The sequence below is a fragment of the Chanos chanos genome, chromosome 10, assembly GCF_902362185.1.
Source record: "Chanos chanos chromosome 10, fChaCha1.1, whole genome shotgun sequence".
NCBI classification, from domain to species: Eukaryota; Metazoa; Chordata; class Actinopteri; order Gonorynchiformes; family Chanidae; genus Chanos; species Chanos chanos.
Genome location: NC_044504.1, coordinates 10,268,011 through 10,292,879, shown reverse-complemented (window position 1 = coordinate 10,292,879; position 24,869 = coordinate 10,268,011). Strand labels below are relative to the sequence as shown.

At 40.2% G+C, this 24,869-nt stretch overlaps 1 protein-coding gene across 2 annotated transcripts; it reads left to right on the top strand.

The window, feature by feature from the left end:
• Nucleotides 1-4,138: 4,138 nt before the first annotated feature.
• LOC115823060 (sex comb on midleg-like protein 2) lies at nucleotides 4,139-24,086 on the top strand. 2 transcript variants are annotated; one of them, XM_030787061.1, is made up of 15 exons: nucleotides 4,139-4,195; nucleotides 9,455-9,527; nucleotides 9,739-9,807; nucleotides 10,202-10,278; nucleotides 11,470-11,704; nucleotides 12,140-12,228; nucleotides 12,615-12,858; nucleotides 18,339-18,628; nucleotides 18,737-18,860; nucleotides 18,978-19,181; nucleotides 19,667-19,828; nucleotides 20,347-20,472; nucleotides 20,995-21,135; nucleotides 21,755-21,915; nucleotides 23,119-24,086. In XM_030787061.1, exons 2-15 carry the CDS (start codon nucleotides 9,497-9,499, stop codon nucleotides 23,242-23,244), a joined length of 2,079 nt encoding a protein of 692 aa, XP_030642921.1. In that variant the 5' UTR covers nucleotides 4,139-4,195; nucleotides 9,455-9,496; the 3' UTR covers nucleotides 23,245-24,086. The 2 variants fall into 2 exon arrangements, with proteins under 2 accessions (XP_030642921.1, XP_030642920.1); XM_030787060.1 differs by having other exon boundaries at nucleotides 20,992-21,135.
• The last annotated feature ends 783 nt before the right edge of the window (nucleotides 24,087-24,869 follow it).

Here is a 24,869-nt window from a genome sequence, read left to right as displayed (position 1 = left end):
CAAACATTACAATACATCCTCTCATTTTTGTGTTCACGTCAACCTTTTTCCATTAAATGACCACTTCTGCATAGGATTTGCTAATGTACATTTTTCCCTCCCTGTTCCGCAACTGAGAGCTCGCCATGTATTCTTTTAAGCAGTATTCTCGCTGCCGACGCAATGTGCCATGGTGCGTAGGTGTAGAACGCAAGCTAATTACTGGATAGAAAATAAAAAGGCTATAAATGGAGAGAAACCAGGCATTACTGTTAACATTCCAATTAATTACTGACGCTATCGTTCACAAATTATCATAGGACATACACCTATTATAATATGACTAATTCAGCCATTCAACTTGTCGCAGACATTTCACGGTAGAGTTGCTGCGAACTGTCAACATGTGACGTCTTAATGTGCAAAATACGTGCACGCTATGTAGTTTAATTGTCGATGTGATAGTACTTAAGTAATCGGAACTAGCCAACTCTCTTGTGAGCCGAGCTTAACAAATATTTGTCACTACGGTCCGTGCCGCAACATCACAGAAACTCTAGCTGACCTTGTTTCCCGTGAACTGTATTTGCGGACTGTATTAATTGGCAATATGTTTATCATGCAGCTGTATTTTGAGACATTATATGAATGAGGAGGACATATGTTCGGCATGCGATTACTGTATCTTCTCTCCATATGACCCGCTAAAAAAGCGAGGAACAGAGAGAACTGGCTCACATTAGTTGATCTCTCTGATTATGATAATCAAGCAACTTATAATTGTCAGCACAAAGTAACGTACAATATAAACATACCAGGCACAACAAAAGACAAAAAATTACGCACTGTAAATAAAAACTGTGCAAAGGAATGACAAGTATTGGTACTTACTGAAATCTGGGTTACGAAGACACAGAACCCACACTCATATTCCACTACATTGCCTAAGTTTCATTGCCGCGGTTGTAGTAACCAAACCCTACTCAGACGACAACCAACCACAGCTAATCGCTACAGTTTTTGACTGGCGTTATTGCATCCAATCAAAATAGAATAAATTTCATTGTACAAACGCCCTCTCCCTGTAAAACCAATCGAGGTGCAGAAGAGTCAGTGTAGTCTGTTGCAGGAAGGCGGTGCAGTCGATTGATTGAGGAATGGAATGTGTCAAAATGATGCTCATAATTTTCAGACGGCTTGATTAGCGGACTCACAGAAATTGATGCTACAAATTGCAAAGCGGGGAGATATTTCTTCCTGATTTTCTCTCCCTGACTGTAAATAGCTGTAGGGTGCAACAGTTGCATCGCCTACGGCTTGGTATTTAATTTATAACAAAATCAATACAGTCGCGCGCAACTGATGCTTACAGGCACTCGTTCCTGATTTGTAACATGAGATTTCCTTTACTTCTTCAAGTGACCTAACGTGACCGACCTAGAAACATCTGAAATGGGTTTTTTTTTTGTTTTCTCTCTCATTTTTCTGTCTTTCTTTAATTTTTTTTTTTTTGTTCTCCTGCCACCTTGTGGTATGCCAGGCTGAGATAACCTGGAGGTTATTCAATTACTCTTTGACCACCTAAGGAATGTTACCGTTCCTTTCTGGAGCTGTATAAATGTATTTCTTTAACTCATATACTGTTTTTTCTAATATGAGTAATATATTATTTATATTGCTTATATTATATGTGTTTTTCAAGTTCTTTTGCTTGCCAAATAATGTGATAACTTGTGGATAATATCCTATACTAAATTATTAAGCTGTGAGTTAACTGTACTACTGTGAATTAAAAAAAAATATTACGTTGCCTTGCAGTTTATATTACATTAATATTATGTTACTTTTATATTATGTTTTTACGTTGTAAATGAAAACGTCGCGTTATTTCAGTTTATTATATTCCCAGGTGCTGATATGAAACGCCACAGTTTCTTCACAGCATTAAGACCTGTAGTGGATTTGCAGAAAACAATGAAGGTCTGAGACTAACTTGCGAGTTTATAATGAGTGTAGGTACAACGTACGCTCCCTCGCAGACCGACATTTAACGAGAGAACTTTAACGACATCGTCGCTCACGTCTCCGCAACGTATCTGCAAAACGTATCACCAGAGGATTATTCATCAATAGACTGTCACATCAGCGCAATGTCTGGCTTATCTTTTAGGTGTTGTCGTTGTAATAATGTGCATGTAATGTTTTAAAAATTATTATGTAATTTTATGAACGTTTTACAAATTCAGATGTAGTAGCATGTTTAAAATAATAATCCAGAAAACTAACTTATAAGCAGGATCAACAATGGACACCTCCTTCATCCAGTAAGAGAGATATAGGTTGAGAAAAAAGGGTTTATGGTTGGAGGACAGTGAAACAGCAGCTCGCTAACGCAGAAATTGTGCTCTAAATTTAGGACAAAACAAGGAGTAACTTAAAAAAAAAAAGAGACAATGTGTGTGTGGGGGGGGGGGGGGGGGGGGGGGGGGGTGTTAATAGGTTATAAGTATGTAATGCAAATCCTAGACGTGGCATAGACATGCATAAAAATGACAAGATTTTTCAAGTCTTGCCAAGAGATGAGGGACAAAGACATATCACGAGGACACAAGGAGAAACTATTACTTTAATGCCATTTCCCCAGAAGAGGAGTTATTCCTTTCAGTAATAGGACCAGCTCACAGGAAGGGTAGCAGTCTGCCCAGATGAAATCCCTTAAAGTCCAACCCAAGCCATCTTTCCCTGGCATGGATCTCAGTTCTCCATCTTAGCCCCATCTCCCAAGCCCTCTCAGACAGGCCTTTATATAGAGCAACCACCTGTGAGTGAACCCCAAAATAACTGTGGACACAGTTGGGAGCTTATTCCTGTTCAGAGGGGACTCTCCAGGTTGAAAGAGAGGGGCTGCAGCTAAAAAGAGAGAGAGTGCAAGGGACAGAGGTTCAAACACCATACTGACTTAATGCAATATAAAAATCTTAAGCTTGATTTAATGCCCAGATAGTCAATTCCAATCCCAGTAAGATTGTTCTTAGAATAAGGCAAATTCTCATAACAAATGTTTTTAAGGTATAGTTTTCAGTCATCTTAGCTTTGCAATGCTTTTAGGAAACATTTGACTGATAATGCTATCAGTGGCTAATCATTATATGATAATATAATAAAAGTCATTTTCATAAAAGACTGTAATAAAAGTGATTTGCACGTTTCTGAGGATGCAGTAAACATTTTCGTTCATATTTTCAGGGTACTTATTTACTTGCATTCTACCAAGGACATGAACTCAAGACTCATGACTTGGATTTGGGTCTGACTAATGATTTGACTTTGACTTTATATGTTTGACTTGTGACTTGAGCCAATACCTTGAGAAAAGTCATAGTTGCAGTTTCGCTTGTCCCCGAATTCTCTTTTGTGCTGTGTTGTATCTGCTGATGATAGATAATATACAGTGATAAACAACAGCAACAACAACAACAATATTTTTCCACCAAAACTTTAGATTAAGGTTTCACTTAATTTTTTTTTTTTTTACATCATTACTTGAGATCAGGAGGCTTGAGTCTTGACCTTGACCTGCAAAAAAAAAAAAAAAAAATAGAACAACCACTATCACTGGCAGGACATATAGATGCAACTTCAGGTAAGACCCTAGAATTTCTTCAGTTGACTGTTCCTTGTTTAGTGCAACTTCTACCATTATTATTAATTCCTTTAAAGCCTATTTCATACAGTTTATGACTGTGTGGAATTTACATGATAAAAGAAAACACTGATATTAGGTGGAAGAAGCATTTTTAATGCAAGATGGCAGTCTTGAAATTTCTTGCTTTTACTGCAAGATACAGAAAGAGAGAGTGGGGAAGAAAGAAAGAAAGGATTCGCACAATTTCTTGCAAACACCTTGTCAAACTGAATAAGGGTTTTTTCTCTGTAATGTTAGACTTGCAGTGTATAGCACAACGAGTAACAGAAAATATAAAAGACATTTCACAATAGTTTAAAAGAATTTTGACAGTTTTAAGTGTTCCTTTTGCTTATGCCCGTAACTGACGTTTCGTGAGTGGGCGGTGAAGACTACTGTAATAACGTGGAAAACCGAACACGTAACGTTAGCTTCTCGACGCTGAGCATGCGCATAGGTAACAGAAATATGGCGGCCAAGTCCTCTGAGAAGTACTGATATCCCCTGCATTTCGAAAAAAATACTCCTAAGGTAAGTTTAGTTCTCTGGGCAACGATTATATGACCACTATTAACCGTAGATTTAGTCGTAGCTCAATTATGTACTGCACTTCAGATATCAGGGATCAAGCAATAGCTTGTCCTGTCAACACTTTACCCACACGTATGGTATTTCTGGGTTTATGTTATTTCTAAACTGTAGTGTGCTGTAGGATTATACTGGGCGTTCACTGTCACCATATGTGCTTTTAGATGTTAAAGTACTATACTACTTGTTTTTGCTTTCTGTTTGTTTTTTTAACAATATGAATTTGAAGGTTCCTTTGGATACTGATAATAGACGTCGTGCGTAGGAACAGTTGTTACTGTGATGACGAATGAGGTTTCTCGTTGAAACGTTAGTCATACTTATGAAAGCGTTTAGAGGGTTAAACAGGGTACATTGGATTTTGTTTTAGTGAGGTTAGCAAATCTATTGTCGAAATATTTGTTTGTTTATCAGTGGTCATAGTTTATTTACTCGCCTCTTGTGAAAAAGAGTTGTGTGCTATGTCAAACTACAGGAACTGAATTTGTTCAGTAGTCTTTGGGCTACTTTGAAATGTGATGTATTTTCATTGTATCTCTTATATGAATACCAATTTGTATGGGGTTTTTTGCATCAATATCTAGCTAAACAATACTTAATGCAAGCTGAATTTTCTATTATAATAGAAAATCAGTATATTGAGATCATTATATGAGACCATTATATGAGACATTGTAATCCCACTCCTTTATGCAAGTTTTGTTTTTGTTTTTTGTTTTTTCTACTCTCTGTCAGAGGAAATGGTTTTTTTTCCTTTGGTGCAAACTGTTGAGTGTGAATATTGTGAAACTGTGAGTATTTGTTTTATAGTATCTTTACTTCAAAGCGTTGAACTGTCTTTTTGTGGGATTTAACCATTTCCAAAGGTGACAGTTTAAATCCTTTTACCTCCAGCACCTTTCGTTTTGCATTGATTCAGTTTGACATCGTCCCCTTACCACTTTGTTCTCTCTTCCTTACTAGTTTGTTTTGCTTACAGGTAAAGAATCTGTTGATAAGAGGTCAGGGAGGAATGAGAGAAGGCAGTAGGAGCCAGAAAACAAAGCAGACAGAAACCATTCAGATGGCTGAAGAATGTACAGCCTAACCACAGTAATGTCAGTTGTTCGAGATTTTTATTTCAATTTAAGTTTGTGCAGTTAACATCAGAGTTTTCCCCCTCCTTTAAACACAGGCAGTGTCATGTTCATACAATCTTTATTTTTTACACTTTTCTTAAGAAGAGGTGTTGACTCAGGGCTATACATGTACAGGTTGACTGAACGTTTTGCTTGTTTTCTGGCTGACCTTACACAAATTCCTGTGTGTGATTGTTGAAAGGGACAGGTCACCACTGATTAGGGAGTAGCAATAAGTGACTTTCCTCTTAGTCTTGGAAACTTGGTTCAGATCTGCGAGGATGAAGCGTTCTCATAGGAACATGTTTGTGCATCAACTGGATGGCTAATCAGAGAGAGAGAGAGGGGAGTTGGGAGATATAGGTAATGTAAAAAAAAAAGTTTGGTCTTAATAAAAGGAGAGTATGTTGAATGGAGTGTAGGGTAGTTTATAACAAAAGCGATAGTATGGATGAATGAAAGTGTGGTAGAGTTGTAAATAAAGGAGAGTGGAGTAGGTCTTTGTAGTTCTAGCTATGGGTTGGACACATATGCAGAATGGACAGAGGTAAAAAAAAAAAAAATGACATGAAATGATGCTTTGTGAATTCGCAGTTTGTGAGTAAAGATTACAGAATTAGTAAAGCAAAAACATTACATTTAGGACAGCTTACTTTAAGGATTACAGAGCCATGTGTCGCTGGAGCCAGTGTTGCTGTGGACAGAGTACAAAGCTCATCATGGCACAAAAATGGTTTTGAGTATCACATTACAAAATTAATAAACCAATTTTAGTAAGCCCTAAATAAATGCCCTGTGTTTGGAGGTTCTCACTTTTAAATTGCATAGGAGAATGTGTAAAAATTAAGGCATAAGGAAAACAGAATAGTTATAGTTTAAGAACGGTAAGATGGCTTTTCAAGACAATTTAGGCATTAAACATTATATCTCAAAATGATCTTTTATAATGACTGTCTTAGAGTGTGTTAGTCTCTGGTGTGGAGAATTGGGAATACCAAAAAAAAAAAAAAGATTTTAAAAAATGATGAGTTACAAACATAAGCAAAAAACATAGTGTTTATATCACAGTGATAAATAAATTGAAATCAAAAGAGTCAAAGAGACGCACCTAGTTAACCCTCCAGTGATCAGTTGTAAGTTTTGGGTAGGTGCAGTGTCATCTTTGAAGTGATCAATCCCTAGAGGATGACGCTGTTTAGTCCGTTTAGATTTGTCTTTACTGGTGTTTCCCCTCTAAAAGGGTTGAGTGAACCTAAACCATGCCACACAAATACACCATAACAGAGTCACAGCAATCTCTCAGCACTTCAGCCCTTCAGGCTTGTAGGTATAATTAGGCATGTGACATATATTTGAAGGTATAATTAGACACGCATTTATAAGCTTGTTTAGATCAGGGTGATTCATTGTATGATTGTATGACTTTTCTCCACCGCTGATAAGACCACTGCATGTAAACGTAACACCAGTTTGTAGACGAACATGCATTATTAGGTGTAATAAGAAGTTTATACACCACATTCTAACCATGGCATCCCTCTCTGAGAAGCTCTTGACGGACTGGTTTTGGTGAAACTGCCTGTTCATGCCCTGGATTGATATTTGAAACGGACTGAATCTCAGTGGTTCGTCTGGTTTCCCAGTAGCCAGTGAATGGCCATCACAGTCAAGGAGTATACATTTTCAACCACAGCTGACCCTATCTAATGATGTCTTCACCTCATATGCCCGTGCCATTTTAACCATGGCCGCTGTTCCTTGTGAAAGGCTCATAAGTTCACCAGTGTTCATCTCACAGAATCCTGCTTAACATACCTCTAAAATCATTTCTCTTTCAACATTACAGAAATCTCTTCTAACCCTGACACCAAAAATAATGGCCAACTGGTCATGCCTTACTTTTACACATGACCCTAAGCAGGACACAACTTTAACTTGGACGGAAGCACCTAATTTTAGTAGGCTGTACTTTGTATCCCTCATGCACTTAGCTGTATCCTTTAGCTTGACATTTTTATTTAGGCTATTGTTTATTTATTTGTATATTGTATTTAAGTATTAAGATTTTATTTTAGTTTGTTTTCTTTTATATGCATAGAGAAAGCAAAACAGGAATGGGACTTAAATTTTCTAAATGTGAACCGGGCGCCTGTTAATTAAGTTCTGGCCGTTGCTTCAAACGGACCCTCACATGAATAATTAAATCATCTTTGAATAATCTGTTATCATGGTGTGTGTTGAAGCACTGTGACCACTGGGCCAGCTCATGAACAAGGCAACACGTATACATTTTGTCAGAATTCTCTCTCATGCATCATTAGATTATCTCCGATATGTATGATGGCTACACATGGTGTGACTGTAAGCTTAATTAAGGAGTTATTCCTGAAACTGAGGAACTGGGTAAAGATATCTTTGTCCGCGAGATCAACCATCTCTCAGAATGCTGTAATGTCACAAAACTTTGAGTGGAAAGCAGTGACGCACAGGTCCTATCGTTTTTGTGGTGTTTCCTTCCGGTTCTGTCATAGTTTAACTCAAATACTGTCTGCATTCAGCCAGTTCAGTGATAACCGTTGCCCAGTTTTCTTACTTGTATTAAATCAGTGGGAAGAAAGTTGATCAGTATATCATCTTCCTGAACCCGTTATTGATGAAAAGCTTCCATGGGTATCTGGCCCACTTAAAATAAAATTCTGTCGTTAAAACTTTCTCCAACTGCAAGTCAGGAACAATTTTAAGAACGTCCTCGCCCACAATTATGCTCCCAGTCTGCTAAGAAATGGGGGGGGGGCGGGGGGGCTTATTTGACTGGGGAGGCCATACAGTTTTAGAGGTGTCGCCTGGAGGGCGGAAAGTGCTGGAATGCCTTTTATGTCCTGTGGCGTCTCAGACTGAAAGCCCACTCTCCGCAGCCAGCCGTTTTACGGCAGCCTGGAATCTTTACGACCTCCCCACTCAACAGGAGCCAGAGCTGAAGGATGTGAAGAGAGGGAGTGGGACAGGAAGCAGTCAAAAAGGAGAGAATGAGAGAATTGACAAGATTGTGTTTGTGATGTGAAAAAAAAGTGATAACAGAATGTTGTCTTGCAGTGAAGAAAAAGAGGGTTTTAATTTGAAAAGAGATTACTCATTACAACCACTGCTCATTTACAGCTCATGTGGGTAACTCACTTGTGGTCTAATTTGCATCCTTTTATGGTAGAGAGAATGTTGAAATTGAGAAGAATAATAACAACAACAGCAACAGTAGTAGTAATATTACTACTACTACTACTACTAATACAGTATTTGCACTGGGATTGAACTCTTGTTAACACTCCCTGAGTTGCACTGATTGTGTTTAAACAGATTCATAATCTGTTGAATGTCATGCCTTGAACGCCTCAGATGATTTGAATATGTTTTGTTGTTTTTTCTCAAAGTGCTGCAAAGAGAATCACAGTCCCAGAGTACTCCAAAATATCCACTGTAATATGCTCGTGGTAATATGGCACTACATAGAACCCAGCATCCCTCTGTGTTTTGTAACCTTGCACTACGTAACAGCGAACATCCCACTTTGTATTGTAATCTCATACCACAGAATACCACTTCTCTCACTGTGTATTGTTATCTAGTGCTGCAGAGAAACTAGTATCACACAGTATACTCCAGTATAGTATTGCTAAATATAAAATGTCCTTCAGTTGGTTCTAATATAGTACTCCAGAGGAACCAAATATCCCACTGTGTTTTCTGGTATAATAATACAGAGAGCTAAAATGTACTGCGAAGTTCTTCAAAGTACCTTGTCTTCAAAATATAATTAGATATTTTAGATTTTGGCTTTCACGCTCTGTTTTTATGTGGGGTGTGTGCTGTTTTAACCCATTCTTTATCTGTAACACTTTGTTAGCTTCATAGAAGTTTATATATTAAAGCCTCTTTGTCATGAGAAGTTTGTTAGTGACTATATGGATATGTTTGCCTGTTCATGAAGTACCATTTAAGTATTTTATCTCTCACTCTCTCTCTCTCTATTTCTGTCTCTTCCTATTCCTCCATTTCATTCATGTGTGAACATGCTGTGCTCTCACCACAGTGCGCTGATCTTCCACCCTGAACAGAGATTCATTAACACCCAATGGTCAACATGGGCAGGAATGCTCTCAGAGGTGAGTCCTGTAAGACAAACTTGTCCTTTTCCCACTAATTAGAAAAAAACAACAGCCTCGGTTAAACATGGTCAGAATGATTCAGGTGATCATATGCTGCCTTATGAGGGAAAACTGAAAAACTCTTTACTTGGAGAATAAAACGATTTTTGCTTTGTTTTTGAACCTTTTGGTAAATAATCTTGGTATATTTGGTCTGATCATTTCACAGATCAGAAAGAGAGTAAGAAGGAGAAGTCTGGTAAAAACAGTGCCATGACGGGCCCCGCTTCAGTTAAAGGTAATATCCTGCTCTTCACTTCTGCTCTTCACTTCTGAGTTTCATATGCGTCCTTTTTCTACTTCCTTACCTGTGTGGATTAATTAATGTCCCAACACATAACGTCAGTTTGTTTTGTATGCTGAGCCATGCTGTTATTTAGAGATGTTCTGCTTATGCAATGTGACTGCATAGCCATCTAATATTCAACTACATAACAGTTCATAAAAACAGCCGTGCAGCAAATAAAGGCTTGTCGCAGAGGGGAAGGCTGTGCTGTATTGTGTGTTATAGGCTGTAGTGTATTGTGTCTGTAAGACTTGCTTTATTGTGTGTTGAAGGTTGAATGATGTGATGTGACATAAGCGGAAAGAAGATAAATAATCTGTCCTTCTTATTTTTTTTTTTCCTTCAGCACCAGAGTCTTTCAGTTGGGAGGAGTACCTGAAGGAGACCTCATCTACACCTGCCCCACCCAGCTGCTTTAGACAGGTATTGTGCCAAAAACACTTGGTGACTGACGTTATGATCCCTCTTAATTACACTTAGTTGAGGTTTACTCAGTTCAGTCATGTTTTATTTTTCTAGCTTTTTATCTGAGTAGGTATTGTCACAAATGAGCTTTTCAGAATCCCAGCCGTGGGATCGCAAGTGTGCATGTCTGAGCAAACAGTGCTAAATGCAAGTTGTCTTAGGCTGTAAAAAGAAAGCTCAAACCCTGAGAGGAACCAGGACTCAGAAGTGGGAGCCCATCCCCCTCTGGTTAGCTCTAAGTGGTAATATTACTGGGTCACAGTAATTACTCTGTTTTTGGATAATTAAAGGGATACAAGTTCTGTCTTTGGAGTTTAGCAGAGGATTTATGACATTCATTGAGAAAGGGTCAAATTGGGTAGAAATAAGACAGGGGAGACCAGGTTAGCAGCTCATACAGAGGAAGGTTAGCAGTTAGGATAGAAGCAAAACTCTCAGAATTTTAAGGGGATATCATTAGGTGGACAGCAGTGCTTTGCTTGCCACGGGTAGTGTATATAGTAGTGTGTGTGTGTGTGTGTGTGTGTGTGTGTGTGTGTATATATATATATATACACATATAGTATTATATAGGTATTATATATGCTTATATATGTAAGATGGTTTTAATATTTCAGCGTAAACATCGGTGATGTGGGAATCAAGCTCTTGATTCACTAAGCTGTTGGAGCATCAGTGTTTGTTGTCATCTGTGTAACAGAAATTCTCTGATGAAAATATTTGCCAAAACCATGAACAAACCGTGCTTTTTCTCAACTGACTTGATTTAACCACCATTTTCCCCCCAATTTCGAATCAAAAGATTCATTGCCATTTCATCATTATGTCTCTCCCTGGCTGACACTCTCAGAGCACAGCAGAACTGTGTTCTTTGGGACATCTGTTCAAATTGGGGGTATCTCTAAAATTCAAGCTCTCCAACCCATCAGTAGAATACAGTGTATATTTCCATCAGTCTCTCTATTATCCTCTATACGCTCACATCTTTGTAAATATCAGACGGACACGGAAAGCCTGGACAGTGTTGGTGCTGTTTTGTCTCCACCCATGCAGTCAATATTTTAAACAGTGTTTGTAAAGAACATGAATAGGTTTGGAGCGACTGTGCTCTGTTTTGTGCGAGTGCTAATTTTCTCCTGTCGTTTCCAGTCCAGGACCCCTCCCTCCAATGACTTCAAGGCAGGCATGAAGCTTGAGGCAAGAGACCCACGTAACTCCACCTCCGTTTGCATCGCCACGGTGATGAGCATGACCGGCGTGCGCCTGCGGCTGCGTCTGGATGGCAGCGATAACACCAATGATTTCTGGAGGCTGGTGGACTCCTCTGACATCCAGCCAATCGGCACCTGTGAAAAAAACGGGGACATGCTGCAGCCGCCACTCGGTACTTTGTGTGATTTTCTGCACAATGTCTCACACACTTGTGTATAGATTTATTTCTGTGTGTGTGTGCTTTGTATCAGAACAGTCTTACACACTGTTTGTGAAGCGTTCAGCATGTGATATTGACGCTTGGACCAGTATCTCATGATAGGTGTCATCCAGAAAGCAGTAGTCAGTAATTGAATCCTAATGTTGCATGCACTCACACACACACACACACACACACACAGACACAGACACGCACACACACACACACACACACAGACACGCACATACATACTCTACACCAAACAAAAAGTCAGTTTAAAGAATAAAGTAATCCCTTTGATTCCTTGATTAGTTTACTATTGTGTGTTTTTGGTCATTTTAGTACCATGTCTGCCTGATGAGTTAGATATTGTAAAAGTAATGTCTTTCTTTATTTCTTTCTGTGAAGGGTTCAGAATGAATGCTTCATCCTGGCCCATGTTTTTGTTGAGAACTCTGAATGGAGCAGAGATGGCTCCAGCATCAGCTTTTAAAAAGGTCTGTATTCAAACATGTACAATATACAGAGAACTGAACCACAGTAACAGGCTTCTATCAACACTTAAACCTTTCCTAGTTTGGCATGGCTGAATGCTCCCCTGTGTATATGTAAAGTTTCTAAACATGAAATGCACTGTGTACTGAATATTTCAAACATTGTGTATTTTGCCTAATGAAGAAAAGCCCTTTGTCCTTTGGTGTCTGATGCCAATGTTGGCTCTTGTGCTTTGCCCTCACAAATCACTGTCCAATCACAGATGCAGCTGGTGGCCATATGATCTGATGAGGGCAAACAAGTCCAAACTTCTTCTGTAGTCGACCGTATACAGTCACGATACTCAATATTTCTCATGGTGATTTATGTAATCTCTGCGTCTCCGCAGGAGCCACCCAGTCCGGCGCAGAATAATTTCAAACCTGGCATGAAGCTAGAAGCCGTAGACAAAAAGAACCCTTACCTAATCTGCCCTGCCACCATCGGCGAAGTCAAAGGAGACGAGATCTTTGTGATGTTCGATGGCTGGCGCGGAGCCTTTGACTACTGGTGTCGCTTCGACTCCAGGGATATCTTCCCTGTGGGCTGGTGCAGTATGACCAAACACAGCCTGCAGCCACCCGGGAACAGCGGTGAGTGTCACGTCTGCAGCAGAGCAATCTGTGAGATACAGCGTTAACTGTCCACTGGACAGACAGTGGAACATGAAAGTTTACACCACCCTGCTCAAAGATGTAATCCTGAAGTAAAGAGAACTGATCTGGCCTCTACTTGATTAAAGGCTAAACATGATTTCTTTATGCATGATTTCAGTGCATAATTACTATATGGGCTTTTTTTTTACATTCACAGTAATTTAAAAAAAAAAGTAAATATGGTGGAGGCAACGTTTGGGCACCCTGTCATTGGATACATTGTAAACGACTTTCCTGTTCTTTCTATTCTCGTTTTTACACAAGTCTTCTTTTTGCTCCTCTAACTAGTATTTTCACAATACTGAAACTTTGGCCTAAATATGAAAATAATCTTTAGTTTCATGATTTGTGGGACCTTAAGTATAGCAAACTGTGACCTCTGATTTCAGTCTAGTCTGTCAGAGAATTGCTTCCAGAGCAACTGTTCCTTTTAACTTCCATTTCTCGACATCCCGAGTGCTGAAACTGTGTGCTTAAGGAATTTAAGTAGGTGTTTACAACCTTTTCTTGTTTTGGAAAAGTCACTTTATTTCAAAAATATACATCCACTGAGACATCTGTTTAAAACAGCCAATGACTGTTCACACCTGACAGAATTAGATATTTACCAGATTACTGCAGCGTGACATAGATTAACCCTAACCCTAACCCTGGAGTGATTTTAATACAACTAATTTAAGCCCTGTAAAATAAATCTGATGTTCTCAGTGTGAGTAATCACTTTTTTTAAAAAGGTAAACAATCATGTGAAAGCATGTATGAGCCTGTGCTAACACCACGTTCGCTTTATTACTAAGAAGTAGGAACCATACAATGAAATTTGTGTAAAAACATCATGTTTGACTTCTGCCATGTTAAGCTTGGTTAATCTTCCGTACCACTTGAGATCCACTGAAGCATTCAGCTTGACCAGGAGTAAGCAAACTTCAGCATACAGTTTTTATTTGTTTTCCTATTAACAGTGGGTGTCCACCAGGGGGCAGTGTATGGCTTAATGATGTTGCTCATACCCATTGCCTATACTGTAGTTTAACTCCCTTCAGTGTGTACATGGGATGTAAGGATGATTCTGTGGGGTGTCTTCAGTCAATTATCAGCCAAGCAGATTCCTATAGTCCCACCACTGAGGTCATGCTGCTGTGTACAACATGAGAGTTGAACTGAATTGGATTTTTTTTTGATAATCTGCAGTATTTCTGTGTGTGAGTGGCTTGATATTCAGAGATTCTCTTTGATGACTCTTATAGTGTCAAACAGGTTTACGTGATTTTCATCAGCTATATTCTCCTCTTTCACATAAATATTTCAGCTTGATGTATTATTTTATGTCTAAATGCATCTGTTAATGATGACATATCATAAAATATTAACATCTGTATTGATAATAGGTTTTGCAGCTATGAATGCATCTTAATATTGGCTTCACACAGCACCTACAGGGACTGTATGGTTTGTCTTTAATAATTCGCCTGCAGATAAGTGTTTACTGTAACAGCCTGCCTAAATAGCCAGCTTAATTATCAAAGACAGAGTGTTCCTGAATTTTGAGTCTGTTCTTTCCTCATTTATCTTCATTTTGTCTGTTAGTGAATTTGGACTGAGATTTGGATCAATTCAGGGTAGAATGTCAGAGCATGTGTCTCAGTCAGAAAATAATTATTTCCATTTTGTTCAGCTGAAGATCTCTTTGCTCCAAGATTTAAACAGTAAAAATAAATGGCAGAATAAAAGAAAGCATTGAGGCATATTGAAAGCAGGTGCTTTCACACAGGTGTGGCTCCTTAATGAATTATGTAGTTGACCTACCAACATTTTTATGACATGTATAAAAACGTATAATAATGTCCCACTGTTTTGGCCACTAAAGTCAGCTCCACTTGCTGACATTTCCTTAGTAACATAATGTTGGCATGGACGTCTGGGGGAAAGACATAAAAACAAAATAAACCTGTAGGTGTATATAATATATATATATATATATATTTTTTTTTGTATGTACCCGTACAGGTTGGTCTTATGTTCTATTTGTATAAAATCTGCTATAGTCCCACTTAGTGTGTTGTTGCTGTGCTTTGTGATGTTAAAGATGTTCAGTGATGTTAAAGTTAAAGAAGCATTTAGACTCACTGGTAGAATGTTGTCATGAGTCAGTCACACTTATTATATCAGTGCCTTACATCGAACTTGAGTGTAGTAGTGTAAAGTCAGTGTGTGCGAGTTGTCACACTTACACTGCAAGCTTTGTGACAACAAAACCTGCAAGGAAATGTACAGATCAAATTATTTCATTATCATTGCTTCTGAATGTTTTCATCAACTTGACTTCAGTGGGCCAGAAAATGGGTTACCTTTATTAAACCTTTATTAAACAATATCTAGGCACTCACTTAGTGAATCTCAGTCATGAAAGCAACTGTGGATGTTTGTCTCTTGACCTTAGTATGACCTTGACTGATTAAAGTAGTGAACTTAGGCTAGCATTTGTGAATGCTTAAAAGGGCTAATTTTGCTGTGTGCATAAGCCACAAATTACCAGTGTAGCACAAGAGCATGCATTCAGAGTCTGCTGCTGAACCCATTCACTGCAGGCAGTCTGGAAACTAAACCCAATTAAGATGAAAGAGACCAGAGGTGGCCTCACCAGCAGAGCACAGCTATATATGATTGTGATTACCGCTGTACATGACTGCTGTGAAGACAGAGGGAATGAATAACATGGTTACACCTTTTGGTTACAGTATGTACTTTTAGGGTTGGGAAACATGGGTGAACATGAAAACAAGAAAAACAAGGGAGAGGACTGGGGAAGGAGGTGAACTGGGTATTTACATATTAACATGTCCTCATTTAGCCTTCTTACAGGGACAGGATGAATCATAGAGGTACCTAGGTTGAATGGACTCATTAGATTGTTCTAATCGATGAACAGGTTGTGTCGTGAAATAAAAAGGGGGAAAAGTCCAGAGGAACGTGATGCATAGATTACAAGTGGTTTTTACAAGCAGTTACGCAGTGTGACATACCAAAGAAATAATGGTAATATAGTGATTTGCCTGTAGAAAATAGGTACATCTGTTTTACCGCAAAGCCCTTAATAGTCCTGTAGAATGCTACTGCTTCCTGCATGGCTGGCTCCCTCTGCCTCTCGAATAGCTCGGATTACGGGGAGACCCCCGTAAACCCATACCCGTTGCCTGAGAGTGCCTCTTCCGCCTTGCCCTGACGTTTTAAACCTTTTAACCTTTCTTATGTGTCTCGCCGTAAACGGACACATGCACGCGCGCAACGCACGTATAGTCTACAGATCAGCCCTCCCTCTTCTTCCCAATCCAAAGCTCCTCCCCCTCGATATGCACCCTCCCCTTCTCTAAAACGAGAATTGTTGGCCAGTGTAGCCTGTCGCAACCCCAATTCCTTGAGGTTCCGTCAGTGTTGGGAATGTTGTGGTGCCAAATTGGGAGAGGTACCTTGGCTTCGCTTTGGAGAGAGGGCAGTGGTAGTTTACGTTTCCAAATCCGCCGAGTTTGACCAAAAGACATCGTAAACCTTCATAGGGCGAAAAACGGAATTTAAAGCTCCTTTGTTTCGTTTCTGCGCGGTGAGTCTCCCGGCTTTGTTCCTTTTCTATTTTTGGCGCTGTCTTTCCTCTACACATGGCGAGGGGATAGAGGTAGGCAAGGTTGTGAATATTTCTGAGAACGGGGAAACCCCTTTTTATCTGCATTCGAGGCGCATTTAACCATATTTGACACAGGGCTCTCCGACGTCTACGTGTATGTATATGCGTGGTCTTGGGTTTTGTGCTTTAGGTATCTAATTTACCAAGGGAATTCGATGTTGTTTCACTATGAATGCCTGTGGTTTAGTTTTCAGTTTTTGGTATGTGTATAATATCTACCTATCTATCTATCTACCTATTGATTTCTGTGTCTCTAACTATCTATCTATCTATCTATTTATTTCTATGCCTCTATGTACCTATATGTATTTTATGATCTCTGCATATCTCTTGAGGGTGCACAGTTTGTTTTTCCTGAACAGGCACACATCCCCCCCCCCCCCCCCCCCCCCCCCCCCCCCCCATCCTTACGGGGTGACAGAATTTTCTTGTTTTCTTTTAGTTTTTCATAGAAATTACATGGTGAAACTACCATTGTGTTAAATATGCTAGTAAGATCATTATCATCATGCAAACAGGAAGTAACAAGTGAACATTACTTCAAACTACACACACACACAGTGCCTTTGTCAGGCCACACGTGTCCCCAGTCCCATACCTTCTCCTTCCTCAGGGCAGTAAGTCTTTGGCACAATAAAACCTCATCATTGTGATCAGTTACATATGTTGTTGAATCAAAAGAAAGGATAGTACAGAGGAATACTGTACCCTTTCTACCCTTTTTAATCTCATTCTGCAAGGCTTCTCTCTAATTCTGTCATTCTGAGAGCACTATTTGGAGTAAGGAGGCCATTAAACACACACACGCTCACACGCTAAACAGTTGTTCAAATCGTCTTGAGTAGATTTAAACTGAAAATCATGTGAAATCCGCATACAGGAAGACATCTAGAGTCACTTCTGTAGAGTTTTAATCACCTAAAAGCAAAGAACAATGCAGCATTTGTAGTGTGTTTACAAAATTTGTTCTTGGTCTGTACAGGGGTCAGGGTTGCTCTCCATATCCATTCATTTCATGCCTCCTTCAGGGTCTTCACCACAAGTGATGGCAATGGTTAATTTTTAACTTTGTATATAAGAGATGCCAAATGAATATATGGGTCATTTATTTGTGTCAAACCAGATGTTGCAGCACTGTCTCACAGTTTGCGAAGAAGTTTTCTCATATGTACGATGAGGATATAATTATTCCTGAACAATTAGCCTGCACTACACAATTAATTTACAAAAGCTTAGGCAGCCTCCCACCATGTGATTCACTCTAAAACAAATTAAAAACTGTCCTGTGGGCATGTAGGCTTAGCTTTACATCTTTTTTTTTTCCCCTCCACTGATAAATACAAATATCCAACAGACTCAGAGCTCTTTGTTTCATCAGCTTCCTGCTGCTCTTAGTTGAATGATGACGTTGCCTTGAAGCTGTTTTAGCTTTTATTCCAGCAGTAGACAGAAAGACCATTAATTTTAGGTCTGATTTGACCATTAATATTATATTGTCTGAATATTGAACACATTGCAGTATGACTTATGTAACATAGCACAGAATATGATCACGATCACTTATTAGAGCTGCTTACTCTGATCAAGGGATTTGGTCGCAATGTGGCTGACAAAATGATCAATTGCTTAAAAAAAAACAAATAGTAAAAACATGCTGTATTTGTTGCTTTATTGAAAATGATGGCAGTATGGAAGCTTGTGAATATTTTTTAATGCCCCCCCCCCCGCCTTTCCACAGTTACGCTTCCGAAGCCTCTTTCTATTTCCACCACGTCGCCTTCCAAGCTTACTCGACGCTCCATGCCGTCGCCATACCGGCTACCCAACCCACTGCCCCCCCTGCCCGTTAGGAAAGGGGTACGGGGGCGCAGGCCAAAGAGCGAGACCATCGCCCTGCTGAAGGCTGTGGCAGCCGCAGCCGCAGCGCAGAATGCGGCCGCCCAGCAGGGCACTTCACCAAAAACTACACCCACTCCCCAGCTGCCACCCCAGCAACCCAAAAAAAGAGGTCCCAAACCAGGCAGCAAGGTAAGTATGTGTGTATGTGTGAGTTCTTATGTTTTAGCATGTATAATACTTTTTTTTTTTTTTTTACTGACTGAGCGCTCACAGTTTGTGTGTGTGTGTGTGATACAGAGGAAGCCAAAGGTGCTGCCGACCTCCATGTCATCAGGCACCACTGACTCCAGACTGTCCAGCGTTCAGAAGCTCAGCGAAGGGGCAGACCATCTGGGCTCAGGATCTTCTGTCATTTCAACTGGTAAAGCTCCCTCAAAACCACATATCAACACTAATTACAACTCTAATTGCACACAAGCTCACGCAGATTTGTCATGCAGTGTGTACTAACAGTACCTCCTTTTGCCTTGCCCCCCAGTGTGTGTGTATGTAAACAAACACGGGAACTTCGGACCTCACCTGGATCGTAAGCAGGTACAGCGGCTTCCGGACCACTTTGGACCTGATGCGGTGAATGTGGTCCTACAGCAGGCTGTTCAGGCCTGTGTGGACTGTGCCTACCAGCCTAAAGTCCTCTTGGGCTGTCTGCAGGGCCAGGGTGATGGAGGAGAAATTGTCAGAGGTACATTCATACACACACACACACACACACACACACACACACATAGATGGAACGGCTGACGTGAGTGGGACGAGGTTTATTGTTATGACTGATATTGTAATTGCAGTGACCAGAATGTGTGTACTCTGTTCAAAATCCTGTTTTCCCATACTTCATACGTCAGCACAGTCCGGATATTGTAAACTCATTCATATGGAGCCATGATATTAGTACTAAGAACACCAGAGCAGGTCTGTAGCAATAAACCGTCTATATATTAAACTGGACAGAAAACAGACTGACTGTGATCAAAAATTCAGAAACAGAAAAATTCAAAATCACAAAAGATACTCTTGTTTCAGTTTTACTTCTGTCTCCACACAAAGAGGAAGGAAGACACATTAGTCATCAAAGACCAACTCTAAACCAGTGCTGCACTTCTTCTTGTGGTGAAGCGACACGTACACGTTAACATTTTAAACCCTTTTTTTTTTTTTTTCCTCCAGTGAGGACGGATGGGGGCACTCAGATGGTGAAACTGCCCTCAGCCTCCAGTGCCTCTTTTGTCCTGCGTTTTCTTGAGATGGTGTGTCGCCATCTGCAGTGTGACAACCTGTTCAGCAGTCAACCCTTCAGTCCGTACACTGCCTACGACAGGAGCAAGTCAGGTAATGAAAGTCTGGTCATTCACTCTGATCTAGTCCCTTCATTTCAACAAGCAATAACACAGCAGCATTCATTTACATGAATTCATTCAGCTGGCATTGTAACATTATGGTTCAATTTTTTGAGTCACATTTTTATGAAATATAGTCAAATTTATGAACCTAGAAGAGATTTTAAAGTCCTGCCCAGTTGACCAAAATTTTCCCATTCCCCCTCTGTGTTTACACGTCTTTTTATTTAAAAAAGAAGTTCAATTCCTAGGCAGTTAAATCTGAAGGCAATAGCCCACCAACCAGGCAAATTTCTAGTGGTCTCCCAAACTCAGCAATGCCGTTTATGGCATCCATTTTGTAGGATGATAAAAATGAACCCGAAAACAGTATCTCAAGTGCATGCTTGTACCTTATACATACACACACACACACACGGAGATAAACACTTAGATACATACAAGTACTACACCCTCACATACATAGGTGACTCAGAGAATGTTGTGTGTTTGTGTGTTTGTTTGTACTAGTTAAAGAGGAGATGTCAGAGGCCCTGTCACTGAATCGAGGGAGTAAGCGAATTTCCAGAGACTCGCCCCCCTACTCTGCCCCCCTGTCACCCAAACTCCTGCGCACAGAGGCACACCCCTCAGAAGGTACTAGTGCAGTCACCCTGTCTGAACTGTGTTTGTGTTCAGAGTGTGTGACAAGAGCTTTTCTGTCACTTCTGTTTACGCACAAGTTTGCAAATGTGTGTGTGTGTGTGTGTGTGTGATATTTACATAAGGAGCATTTTCATTTTATGCATGCCTGTTGAAAATAGTAATGTACCAATGAGATTTTGTTACATGGGATAAAGCTGTGACATACATGTCATAGTTCAGACTCCACACAATGCAGATCACCCTGATAGCACAGTAATGACCTGGATATGAGTCACACTTTAGGCAATTGTTATGGGGGGTGTTAATGTGGAGAGCTGTGTGTTTTTGTGGGTGTTAACATGAAGGGGTATATTTTTGCATGTTTTAATGAGGAGGGATGTGTGCCTTTTTAGTTGTCTGTGAATTAATGCAGAGGTGTGTATGTGCGTTCATTTATGTGTTTATTACTATGGAGATGTGTATGTGCGTTTCCGGATGTATTAATAAGGAGAGATGTGTGTGTTTCTCCAGCAGAGACTCTGCCCCATGAAGAGAACAGTTTACTGAAAGAACAGCGATTCATGGACTCCGCCTCCAATTCCATGACCCCACGCCCTCAGACTCTGAGAAGTTCCTCTGAGTGCCACGCCCAGCCGAGCAGCCCGTATTTCCACGGTAACTGTTCGCCCCTCTGTCAGCCAACTGTCAAACCCGCTGATCTGAAAACCACACAGTCACATATGAGTGGAAGAGGTGCAGGCCCAGCACGTTCCGGCCCAACCAGTTATTCTAACGTGTTTGTGTTACTGTGCTGTATCATTGTGTTCATTGCTGATGTTCAGTTTTAATACACAGAGTGTTCAGTCTTTCAGACTGGTCACACTCGCTCTGAACTTCATTTACTTTGAGTCAGTGTTAACCCGACTCCAGTCAGGTTAACGGAAACTCTCTTTGTGCCAGATTTCACTGCAGTAGGATTTAGCAAAAAGAAATTCTCTTTGTGTTAGATTTCAGTTCAGACAGGTTTGACAAACAGACGTTAAGTTTGTGGTTTGAACTCTAGACCGGTTTGGCAAGCTGAAAAATAACGTCTGAATATCTTTATATAGACTGTAAATTCATGTAGATTACCTCTGAATTATAAATAATGTAGTATTTAAGTTATATATATATGACACATAAATGTTTGATGTGATTAAATGCTAGACGATAGCCCTTAATTTATGCATTTCTCATATGGGTTCGTCTCTGTCTCTCCTGTTTTCTCTCTCTCTCTCTCTCTCTCTCTCTGCAGCCAGTTCCACTACAGGTCCTGATGGACAGGGTGGAGACAGAGAGGTGTCCAGAGGCTCCAGTAGGAGTCCTTCCTCCTGGTCTATAGAAGAGGTTATGCAGTTTGTGAGAGACGCTGATCCCACAGCACTGGCCCCACACGCTGAGCTCTTCAGGAAACATGTTAGAGTGTTTTCTACTCTTTTTTTAATATATCTGTCCCTCCATTCCTTTCCCCTTCTCTCTTTGACTGTTTGCTACTCCTTTAATATCAGCCTCTTACTCAGATTTAATGAGATTTCAGAAAGACCTCAATATTTAAAAAAGGAAAAGGTTCATAAATTACTGGGTGTGAGACGATTTTATACATCATCCAGAACCGTCAGCAAGAAGTACATGTTAGTGTACGTTAAATTATCTGTAACAGATATCTGTCAAGTCCCGTTTATGCAGTCATAATAAACCTGTTTTTACAGGTATGGCCGCCTACACATACCATGAGTTGTTGCATATGATGTGACAGAATGGAAAATAATCAAGAAGCACATTTTTAGGATGCATTACCTCAGCCAAAAAAATCGAATTTTGTTAAATTGTGTATTGCTTTTCTTCCTCAAAAGTATGGATCTAATATATCTGTCTCCTGTTCTTTAGCATAGTAAAATTTCTCCATAGTCATTTTCATAGACAAACATTTTTGGGAGAATGCGGGGTTAATGCCTTAATGTCTTGTTACGGGTATACAAACAAACATTACCAGACAAATTACAGTTCACCATTTACCTGGTAGGTGTTGTTCACACAGCTCTAAAATGTGATTACACCACATATGAGTTCTGTGTGATTGAAGACAGACAGTCAGAAAACTAAGACCAAAAGACCAGAATGGTAAGAGGGAGCGGAAAGCGTGAAAACTGTGCGAGAGGAGAGGAAAGAGAGACAGAGCAGGATAGATGGCCTGATAGATGAGGAGTGGGCGTGTCTCCTGGAAGAAGCAGGATATGTCAGCTGTGTTTAGACTCTACAGACTTTAGCACCAACAGTCGGGACAGCCTGCCCAGAGGGAGCCTGTGTCTGGGCAGTGTCATGTCTCAGCTCTCAGAAATAACTCGTATGAACCCTCCACAAAAGCACACAGAACAACCACTTGTCTTCTGTCTCCGCAGCACTAACCCACCACCCAACTCAAACACAGCACAGCACAGACAGAGACTTTGGTCAAATACAGTATACAGCCTATTAGCTATTAGTCTCATTGACCCGCCAAAATGAATGTCTGTTTCACTTTTCTTAACTCATCAACATTTTGCTGCATTTTATTTCCCTACCAACTGCATAAGTACTAATCAGTTCATCTCCTGTCTTTCTCCCTCTCTCTCTCTGTAGGAGATTGATGGAAAGGCTCTGATGTTGCTGAGAAGCGACATGGTCATGAAATACATGGGTCTGAAGTTGGGCCCTGCCCTCAAACTGTGCCACCACATTGAGAGACTCAAACAGGGCAAACACTAGGTGCCACTACAACAACAACAACAACAACAAAAAAAAATACAGTCAGTGACAGTTTGACACAAGCAGAGCAAATCAACAGACTGAGAGACACAATGTCCCCAAACCAGACAATTCAACAGACTGAGAGACACAATGTGCCCAGACCAGACCATTCAACATTCAAGAGGTTTAAGAGAAGACCATCCGTGATTTCAAATGAACTGATGTCCAGGGCTGTGTGCAGACCAAAAAAAGTCTGATCTGTGTTTGATTTTAGTCAAAGTCAGAATCTCTTGGAACTTTGGGCAGCTATAATCAGCACACAATACTATCTGCAATACTGCTTGGCCAAGTCTCATACAAGCAATACTACTTGGCCAACTTCCAGACAGGCAATACAGAGGACTCAGCGCTCTTCTCTGCATCAGTGGATTCCCAGCTAAACGCCAACTGAGTCCATCAGAAAAGCACCAGACTGAAAGGGTTTTGGCAGAGGTGCGTGAGGAACAAAGCAAAGTGTCACCATCTCAGATCCCTGAAGTAACACTGGTGGTCACGCACACACACAGGTACCAGGGCAAAGATAAACTTTGACAAAATACAGAAGCTCTGTTTTTCTCTCTGTGTCATGCCCAGTACCATCGTTTTGTCCCTCACAAGAAACTCTGCAGATGATTGAGAACTGCCTAAATCGTCAATCGGACCACCTCACAGATATTTTTTTCTAGACTTCTGAAACCTACGAACATGAGTATTTGTACACAGATGAGACCAGGGTACCTCAGCGAATTTGTTTCATCAGCAAGTCCAGAGATCTCCCAAGCAGTGACGCCAAAGGACGAGGATCTCTGCTGTGTTTACAGCCTGTGAGATGGACTAGACATACACTCTCAGTTTTCTCTCTCTCTCTCTCTCTCTCTTTTTTTTTTTTTTTTTTTTTTTACAAATGTTTATAGTTATGATGTGGGAGCAGCCAAAGGTTTCAGCTGTAATGCTTTCTTATTCCAGTTGTTTGGGTTAAAGGGGTTTTGGTGTACATTTTAGCCTTTCACTTCTAGTTCCATTGCAGTCATACAGTTAGAAAGGCCAGTTTTAATCTTGTCTCATATGATACAAGTCAAACTACTGAATACTTATACAATTACCCCACCATAACTTTATCTTTGACACAATGATGTGCAGAGTTCATCTGGGCTGTGCCCACAACATGACTGTTATTTTTTGTTAAAGAAGAGTATGAAGGGTACACTTATCAAATATATATGTATCTCTTTGTTTGAAAACTATGGGTTTCATTTATTGGGGAAACGTGTTCTTCATTAACCCACCCCACTTCATGCTAAGGAAATGTGTTTATGCTGGATGCAAAGTTCAGGAGAGTGTGTGAGGGCCTTACCAACCTTCACAAAGTCACAAAGCTCACTGATTCTAGTTACCAGGTCTAAGGAACGTGCGATGTGGATTGTGACAGTAATGCAGTGGAGGCAGGCATGCAGTAATGCCGTGTGCCTCTGCAACAGAGCTTCATTTCAGGTCTTGCCCTGAAATCACATCCTTACAATAACACCGTCACTGCCCTTCTGTCTCAGTTTCTCTGGCAGCTGCAAAATAACGAACATGGAAAATTAGGCAAAAAAACAAAAACA

Excerpts from the sequence above, each read along its gene's own strand:
- LOC115823060 (XM_030787060.1), top strand. The coding sequence starts at position 9,497 with ATGGTCAACATGGGCAGGAATGCTCTCAGAG. Across the intron at positions 18,861-18,977 it reads ATCTTCTGTCATTTCAACTG|TGTGTGTGTATGTAAACAAA; the intron begins GTAAAGCTCCCT and ends CTTGCCCCCCAG. Across the intron at positions 19,829-20,346 it reads CTACGACAGGAGCAAGTCAG|TTAAAGAGGAGATGTCAGAG; the intron begins GTAATGAAAGTC and ends TGTTTGTACTAG.